The sequence below is a fragment of the Pelecanus crispus genome, chromosome 17, assembly GCF_030463565.1.
Source record: "Pelecanus crispus isolate bPelCri1 chromosome 17, bPelCri1.pri, whole genome shotgun sequence".
Lineage (NCBI taxonomy): Eukaryota > Metazoa > Chordata > Aves > Pelecaniformes > Pelecanidae > Pelecanus > Pelecanus crispus.
The window spans coordinates 7,817,025-7,825,420 of NC_134659.1; the positions used below are offsets into that span (position 1 = coordinate 7,817,025).

The 8,396-nt window shown below is 71.8% G+C and overlaps 1 protein-coding gene across 1 annotated transcript; it reads left to right on the forward strand.

Moving 5' to 3' along the window:
* The first annotated feature begins 764 nt into the window (after positions 1 to 764).
* SARS1 (seryl-tRNA synthetase 1) lies at positions 765 to 8,028 on the forward strand. The gene is given in 15 exon segments (XM_075722431.1): positions 765 to 900; positions 3,664 to 3,734; positions 3,896 to 3,976; positions 4,630 to 4,788; positions 5,248 to 5,313; positions 5,315 to 5,396; positions 5,771 to 5,925; positions 6,394 to 6,615; positions 6,702 to 6,831; positions 7,352 to 7,393; positions 7,396 to 7,466; positions 7,468 to 7,611; positions 7,613 to 7,651; positions 7,653 to 7,737; positions 7,868 to 8,028. Coding segments are annotated over 15 exon segments (1,644 nt in total).
* Positions 8,029 to 8,396: the final 368 nt, after the last annotated feature.

Genomic DNA, 8,396 nt, shown 5'->3' on the forward strand with positions numbered 1-8,396 from the left:
GGTGCTGTGGGGGTGCTGTGTTTTGCCATGGGGTGCCGTGGGGTGCCATGGGGAGCAGTGGGGTGCCATGGGGTGCTGTGGTTTTGCCATGGGGTGCCATGGGGTGCTGTGGGGTGCTGTGGGGTGCCATGGGGAGCAGTGGGGTGCCATGGGGAGCAGTGGTTTTGCCATGGGGTGCCATGGGGTGCCGTGGGGTGCCGTGGGGTGCTGTGGTTTTGCCATGGGGTGCCATGGGGAGCAGTGGGGTGCCATGGGGAGCAGTGGTTTTGCCATGGGGTGCCATGGGGTGCCGTGGGGTGCCGTGGGTGCCGTGGGGGGCGCGGGGGGGACGCCTGGGGACACCCAGGGACTCCGGGGGTGCTGGCGGTGCGGGGGTGCGGGGGCTGGGGGTTACCCCGGGGGCCACCGGAACACTGGGGGGCGGCTGAGGGCGGCCAGGGAGAGCGAGGGGCACCCAAGCAGACACCCGGAGTCGCCGGGGACCCCCGGGGGGAGGGGGATGCTGCCCCCCCCCCCCCCCCCGCGCCCCTTCACCCCCCCCCCCCCCCCGCAACCGGTGCCCCGCGCCCCGCTGCGCCGCCGCTCCACCAGGGGGGCGCTGCTCCCCGCGGTGCCCCCCCCACCACCACCAACCAGCGCCACCTGGCGGCCGTCAGCGGCGCTGCCCGCGCCCCCGGGGGCTCTGCGCATGCGCAGCTCCGCGCCTGCGCGCCGGACGCGGCCGCCGCCGGGGCCTGAGCGGAGCCGGAGCCGCCGCCGCCATCATGGTGCTGGACCTGGACCTGTTCCGCGCCGACAAGGGCGGCGACCCCGCCATGGTGCGGGACATGCAGCTCAAACGCTTCAAGGACCCGGCGCTGGTGGACGCGCTGGTGCGGGCCGACGGCGCCTGGCGGAGGTGTACGTGGGGCGCAGGGCCGGGCCGGGGGCTGGTACCGGTACCCCCCGGGCTGCGGGGGGCTGAGGGGGCCGAGGGGGCCTGGCACACCCCCCCCCGGGGCTGCGGGACCCCCAGCAGGGCCTGTCATCCCCCGGAGGGGACCCTCTGTCCCAGGCTGGCCGTGTCCCCCCTTTACACGCCCCCGGGGTGGGGGACCCCCTCTCAGCCCCCCCAGCCTGGCGGCCTGGCCCCGGGTGCTGCCCCCCATCTCCCCCCCAGGGACGGGGGATCCCTCAGGGGTCCCTCCCTCCCACCCCCGCAGCGCTAGGAGCCTGGCCCCACATTGATCCCCAGGCCCCCTCACCATGGCGGGGTGACCTTTGGGGGGGTCCCCCCCACCCCCTTCCCCAGCCCCGGGGGGTCCCCCCCGCCCCCCCTCCCCACCCCCGGGGGGTCCCCCCCACCCCCTTCCCCAGCCCCGGGGGGTCCCCCCCGCCCCCCTCCCCACCCCCGGGGGGTCCCCCCCACCCCCTTCCCAGCCCCGGGGGGTCCCCCCCACCCCCTTCCCCAGCCCCGGGGGGTCCCCCCCGCCCCCCTCCCCACCCCCGGGGGGTCCCCCCACCCCCTTCCCCAGCCCCGGGGGGTCCCCCCCCGCCCCCCTTCCCCAGCCCCGGGGGGTCCCCCCCACCCCCTTCCCCAGCCCCGGGGGGTCCCCCCCACCCCCTTCCCCAGCCCCGGGGGGTCCCCCCCCGCCCCCCTCCCCAGCCCCGGGGGGTCCCCGCCCCCCTCCCCAGCCCCGGGGGTCCCTCCCACCCCCTTCCCCAGCCCCGGGGGGGTCCCCCCCACCCCCCTTCCCCAGCCCCGGGGGGTCCCCCCCCGCCCCCCCCTCCCCACCCCGGGGGTCCCCCCCACCCCCTTCCCCAGCCCCGGGGGGTCCCCCCCGCCCCCTTCCCCAGCCCCGGGGGGTCCCCCCCCACCCCCCTTCCCCAGCCCCGGGGGGTCCCCCCCACCCCCTTCCCCAGCCCCGGGGGGTCCCCCCCGCCCCCCTCCCCAGCCCCGGGGGGTCCCCCGCCCCCCTCCCCAGCCCCGGGGGGTCCCCCCCGCCCCCCTCCCCAGCCCCGGGGCGTCCCCCCCGCCCCCCTCCCCAGCCCCGGGGGGTCCCCCGCCCCCTTCCCCAGCCCCGGGGGGTCCCTCCCACCCCCCTCCCCAGCCCCGGGGCATCTCCTCCGTGGATCTTTTCCCTCCGGGGCCGGGGGATGCTCTGGGTGGATCCCTGTGGGGGCCTGTCCCTAGGCAGATCCCCCTCACCCCCTTCCCTAGGGCTGGGGAGGGGTTCTCCCGCTGCATCCCCCCCCTTTCCCCCTCCCAGGCCTGGGGCAGCTCCCCAGTGCTGCTCCCCCTTGGCCTGGCCCGCACGTGGATCTCCACTGGTGATCCAGCCCCACCGGGGATCCGCAGGGATCCGCTCCCTGCGCTGCTGCGGGATCTGGACCGGGGCGGGGGGGGGGGTGTCCCGCATTGTGCCACCCCCACACATTGGGGTAAACCCGCGCCCGCTCGGTGCGAGGGGCAGGGGCGGCTGCCCCCGTCGCCCCCAGCCCGGGCGGAGGTCGGGCAGCGGGAGCTGCCGTCCAGCCCCGTTTTTGGGGAACCTGGGTGCAGAGGAGGGTGTGGTGGGAGGCGAGGAGGGGTGGGTGCCCCAGCAACCCGCAGTTCCCAGGGCGCCTCGGTCCCCCTCGCCGCAGGATGAAAGAGGCAGCTTTAAACACGCTTTTAATCCCGTTGCCTTGATGTGAATGAGCCCGCCCTGCTTAATCACGCCCGGCGCGTCCCCTGGCTCCGGGCCGTGCCGTCATCGCTGCCTTAATTTTATCCGAGGGCCTTTCATCCCGCGGGACCGGCCAGCTTTCCAGGCCGGCGGTGGGGCTGCGCCCCGGCCCCCTCCCGCGGGGCTCCGGCCCGTCCCGGCGGTGCTGGGTGCTGGGGAGGGGTGCGCTGGCGCGTAACCACAAGGTGCAGGGCTGGCAGGATGCGGCGGCGAGCAGCCGGCTGATGCAATCCCGCGTCTGCCGGTGGTGCCCTGGGGTTCACCGGAGGCTGCCAGGGTCGTGTTTGCCGTGCCCTGTTCCCTGGCTCTTAACCCTTTGTGCTTCCTGGCTCTGCATCGCCCCGCCCTCGCCGCGTGGGTCCGATCCTGCCTGCGCGTGGGGAAGTCACCTTGTTGGGGTGACGCGTCCCTGGCGTCTGTGTGTCTCTGATTTGGGCTGCCCTGCCAGGAGGGGACGGCTGTGTCCTGGGCTCTGCCTTCCCAGCCCCGGTGTCACCAAGGGGGACCTCCCGGCCCCCTCATCGAACAACCCGCATTTCATTGCTCTGGCCCCGGAGCGCGGGGTCCCCTCAGCCTCAGTGGCCCCAGCCCGGCGTGGGGGTCCGGCTGGGGCTGGGGCTCGTCTCCGTGGCCCGGTGCAGCGTCACTTGGGGTGTTTTGAAATGACACCCCTGCGTGGAGCCCGCTGCTCCCCACATCTCTGCCCCACATCGCGGCCAGCCCCACACCGTGCTGTCACACGGTCAAACCCTTCCCTGCCCTCCCGAAACGCCGGGGCCGGTGGCGATGGGCGTCCCCGGAGCTGCCGTCCCCTCTCCTGCTCCCGCCGGAGGCTTCATGGCCCCTCTCGGTGCCGGGCAGGGATCCCGGCCCCGCTCCCACTCGCGCGGCTGGCTGACGGCTCCCTCCCCTCTCCTTTCTAGGGGCTGACGGCTCCCTCCCCTCTCCTTTCTAGGCAGGTTTCGTGCCGATAACTTGAACAAGCTGAAGAACCTGTGCAGCAAAACGATCGGAGACAAGATGAAGGTGAGGTCCTGACAGCGATTCTCTGGTGGGACGTTACTAACTGGTGGCATCTCCCCCGGGTCTCTGCTCTCCAGGCCTCTCCCCTCGCATCGCTGAGGGATATTTTTACCCTGGAACTTTACTCTTTAACCCCACTGGGGTTTCTTTTTCCTCCGCTGCAGAAAAAAGAGCCAGTGGGGACAGACGAGTCTGTACCGGAGAGCGCGCAGAACCTTGACGAGCTCACGGCCGACATCCTGGGGGTGAGTCTGCCCCCGTCTCCCCGCACGGTGCCCTGGCCCACCCAGTTTGTCCAGAGCTTCGCCTGTAATTGCCCGAGTTTGCGGGCGTGAGGTGCCCAAAACCCCAGCGCCGGGCGAGGGGGCACTGCCTGGACCCCCTGCCAGGAGGATCCTTATTTCCCCCCCGTCCCGCACAGCAAGAGCCAGCTCTTGCTTGGCGTTCTTTAGCGAGAGACCGTTTCAGCCTCGGTCCGTGGCAGCTCCCGGCCTGCTCAGCAGCACAGGGCTCATCCTACGCGTCCCTGGGGGGCTTGAGCAGCCTCCTTACGTGTCCTCTGCAAGTCCCTCCCTGCCCGTTCCCCTTCCCGGTTCGTTAACCCGCGATGTTCAACGAGCGTGGCGCTGGCCGGCTTTGCTGCCATGGGAGCCGACTGCTCCCCCTCGTCCCTGCCTGGGCGCCGTGTGACGCTGGAGCTCGCTCGGGCCCTTTCAGAGCCTGACTTATGTCGCTCCTTTGTCCCCTCGGGGGGCTGTTGTTTGAGGCGTCCAGCCCGCGGTTTCGCTCCAGAAGCCGTGTCGGTCGGGCGAGGGTCCGTGATGAAGCGCGCTCGGCCGCCAGCCCCCTCTCCCCGGCGGTTTCTTCGCTCCCCACCTCACCCCGGCTGCCTGCGCAGGCTCTGCAGGTATCCCAGATCAAGAAAGTCCGTCTCCTCATCGACGAAGCCATCCTCGAGTGCGACGCCGAGCGCCTGAGGCTGGAGGCAGAACGTTTTGAGAGCCTTCGGGAGATCGGGAACCTCCTCCACCCCTCGGTGCCCATCAGCAACGATGAGGTAGGGACGAGGGCGCGCTCGGGGCCGCCGCCGCGGTTCATCAAAGCCGGACAGCTGCCGGCGAGCGGGGGGCTCGCTGCGGGGAGGTCCCCCCCAACCCGGGATCGGCGGGCGGGTGAATGAAATCTGCATGACAAGACAGCGTTTCTGCCGGGAGCAGACAAAGAGCAGCTCAGACAACGCTGGACAACGGCCATTGTTGGGGGAATACATGGGAAACTCGCTTCCAGCCTGGGGGGCTGGGATCTCCCGCCACTGCCTTCATTCATCCGGCAGGAATATTTTGCTGGGGGAACACAATCGGGCTGGGCCGGCTGCCAAGTGGCCGCATAATGAGTGACCGGCCGGGATGGGGACTGGGGGTGCCAGGCTCTGCGGTGTGGGATCCCAAACCGGGCCCGGTACAACGCGGAGCCGAGGTGATGGGCTCCCCCTCCGCTGCTCTCCGTCTTTGCGCAGGACGCGGACAACAAGGTGGAGCGGGTCTGGGGCGACTGCAGCTGCAGGAAGAAGTATTCCCACGTGGGACCTGGTGGTGATGGTGGATGGTTACGAGGGAGAGAAGGGGGCCGTCGTCGCGGGCAGCCGAGGCTACTTCCTTAAGGTAGGTCCTTAGGGGCACCTGACGGTGCCCAGACCCCCACGGGGGCACGGAAACGATCGGAGCCGGAGGGAGAGCTGAGGGAAATGAGTTGGGACGGGGGTCCTGGCTTCTCCCACCCCCGGGCTGAGCTCGCTGCAGCGACGGGAGGCTCCACGGCCGAGCCGCCTCGTCGCGTGGGCCGGACCCTGGCCTTGGTGGTGCTGCCGCCGCGCCTGGGCACCCTCCGGCGTCCCTGCCGCAGCCGGGGGTGACGCTGAGCCTGGCAGTCAGAGCAGCCTGGAGCTGGCGTGGGCTCCGCGAGCTCCCGGACCCGCTGAGCGAGAAGGGACGGCGCAGGGGCCGGGTGTGTGACGGGCGGTGGCTTCTCTTTGTCCCCAGGTCCCCTGGTGTTCCTGGAGCAGGCCCTGATCCAGTACGCCCTGCAGAGCCTCCGCGCCAGGGGCTACACTCCCGTCTACACCCCCTTCTTCATGCGGAAGGAGGTGATGCAGGAGGTGGCCCAGCTCAGCCAGTTCGACGAGGAGCTCTACAAGGTGAGCGCGGCTCGACGCCCGCCGGCTCTCCGTGTCTCGCCGCCTGGCACCCCACCGTCCCCTCCGGGCACCGGCTTTCCGACCGAGCCACCGCCGGCGCGGCTTCCCCCACGGGGAGGGAGCCGGCCGAGATCCCCTCTGCCCCGGCGAGGCCGCTGTTCTCCGTTCCCTGTCTCCGGGGTCCATCTTCACGGCCTCTGTCCCCGCTGAGGCGGTCGTCACAGCGATGCGGTGACGGGGCAGGTGGCTCGTCCCCAGCTTTGCTGGCGGGAGGCCGTCGGGGCCTTTGAAGGAGGGCAAACAAGCAGCGACCGGCAGCCGCTCCCTTTCCCGAGCCGTCCTGTCCCCGCTCTGAGCACCAGCCCCGAAAGCCTCGCTGCCCGCCCGTGCGCGGGCAGGGGGAGCGGCCGTCCCCCGAGCTGCGGGAGCAGCTGCGGAAGGGGGACGGTGGCTTTTGTCCCCTCCCAGGTGATCGGCAAAGGCAGCGAGAAGGCCGACGACAGCTCCATCGACGAGAAGTACCTGATCGCCACCTCGGAGCAGCCCATCGCCGCCCTGCACCGCGACGAGTGGCTGAAACCGGAGGATTTGCCCATCAAGTACGCGGGGCTGTCGACCTGCTTCCGTCAGGAGGTGGGCTCGCACGGCCGCGACACCCGCGGCATCTTCCGCGTCCACCAGTTTGAGAAGGTGAGAGGAGCGGGGCGGCGTTCCCGCCGGGAATCTGGGGCCGCGTCGGGGACCGGCGCCGACGCGGGGTCCCGTTCGCTTTGCAGATCGAGCAGTTCGTCTACGCCTCGCCCCACGACAACAAGTCCTGGGAGATGTTTGAGGAAATGATTGCCACGGCGGAGGATTTCTACCAGTCCCTGGGCATCCCCTACCACATCGTCAACATCGTCTCGGGTAGGGGCCGGGGCTTCCTCACCGCCTGGCCCCGGGGCCGCCTCGCTGTGCCGCGCTGGCCCCGGTGGACGCCAGCCCCCTCCGCCCGCGCCTCGGCGGGCACCGTGGCCCCGACCCACTTCGCTCCTCGGCTTGCTTTGTCCCTGCCTCGCCTTCCCCGCTGCGTCTGTCCCAGACCCGGCGAAGGAGAGGAGGTGCCTCAGCCCCGGGCGCGGAGGACGGGGACGTTTGCTTTCCTGCAGAGACCCTCTGCTTTGCTCTGGGTCCGCCGGCACCGCGCGCTGGCCGCGACTGTCCCCTTCCAGAGGGACGGTTTGAGCGTCCCCAGCTCCTCCTGGGAACCCTCCAGGAAAATCATCCCGTTTAAACGCTCCTTCCCGGCCTCCCCGCCGCAGAGCAGACCCCCCGGCCCTTCCGAAGTCACCTCGGAGCTTCACGCTGCCGTCCCCTGGGACGCGGCGCGTTTTGGGGTGGGGGTGAGCGGCACCCCCCCGCTCAGCACTGCACCCCTGTCTCCCAGGCTCCCTCAACCACGCTGCCAGTAAGAAGCTGGACCTGGAAGCCTGTTCCCCGGTTCCGGCGCTTTCCGTGAGCTCGTGTCCTGCTCCAACTGCACCGACTACCAGGCGCGCCGCCCTGCGCATCCGCTACGGGCAGACGAAGAAGATGATGGACAAGGTGAGGCCGGGGCTGAGGGGAGGGGGGTTCCCGCTCGCCCCCCTCCTCGCCTTCGCCGCGTCACCCCCCCCCTCCGTCGCCGCGTCCCCGCCGCAGGTGGAGTTTCGTGCACATGCTGAACGCCACGATGTGTGCCACCACCCCGCACCATCTGCGCCATCCTGGAGAACTACCAGACGGAGGAGGGCGTCCGCGTCCCCGAGAAGCTCCGAGACTTCATGCCCCCAGGTAACGCCCGCCGCCCTCCCTTCATCTCCCTCCCCGGTGCCCCCCGCGTCTCCCCCGCTCCAGGCTGGGGGGCGGCGGAGCCGTGGAGGGGGGACGCGATGCCGCGCTGCCCGCTCTCCCCCCTGCCCAGACCTGCGGGAGCTGATCCGGTTCGTGAAGCCGGCGCCCATCGAGCAGGAGCTCTCCAAGAAGCACAAGAAGCAGCAGGAGGGGGGCAAGAAGAAGCCCGGCGGGGGAAGCGAGCGGGTGCTGGAGGAGCGGATGCAGAACATGGGCGTCGACAGCGCCTGAGGCTTGGAGCCCCCCCAGGGACCAGCGGGACCCCCCCAGGGACCGCCGGGGCCCCCCGAACCATCCTGCCTCCATCGCCGGCCGGGGCTGCGCCCATCGCCTTCCGCTTCGGGGCCCGTCTGGGGCAGGGAGCCGCCGCTCAGCGCCTGGCCCCCCCGCCCCGGCGCGGCGCACCGCGTCCCGCGGGATGAAGGACTGACGCTATCGGGGCTCCGCGCCCCCCGTTCCCTCCCCGAGCGGGGCCGGGGAGCCCCCCGCACCCCGACCCCTTCCCCGGGACGCAAAAATGTCCTCTCCCTCCATCCAATAAAGCCGAGCAGCGCCGAGCCGCGTGTCCGCTGTGGGGGGGGGGGGGGGGTCAGGCGGGG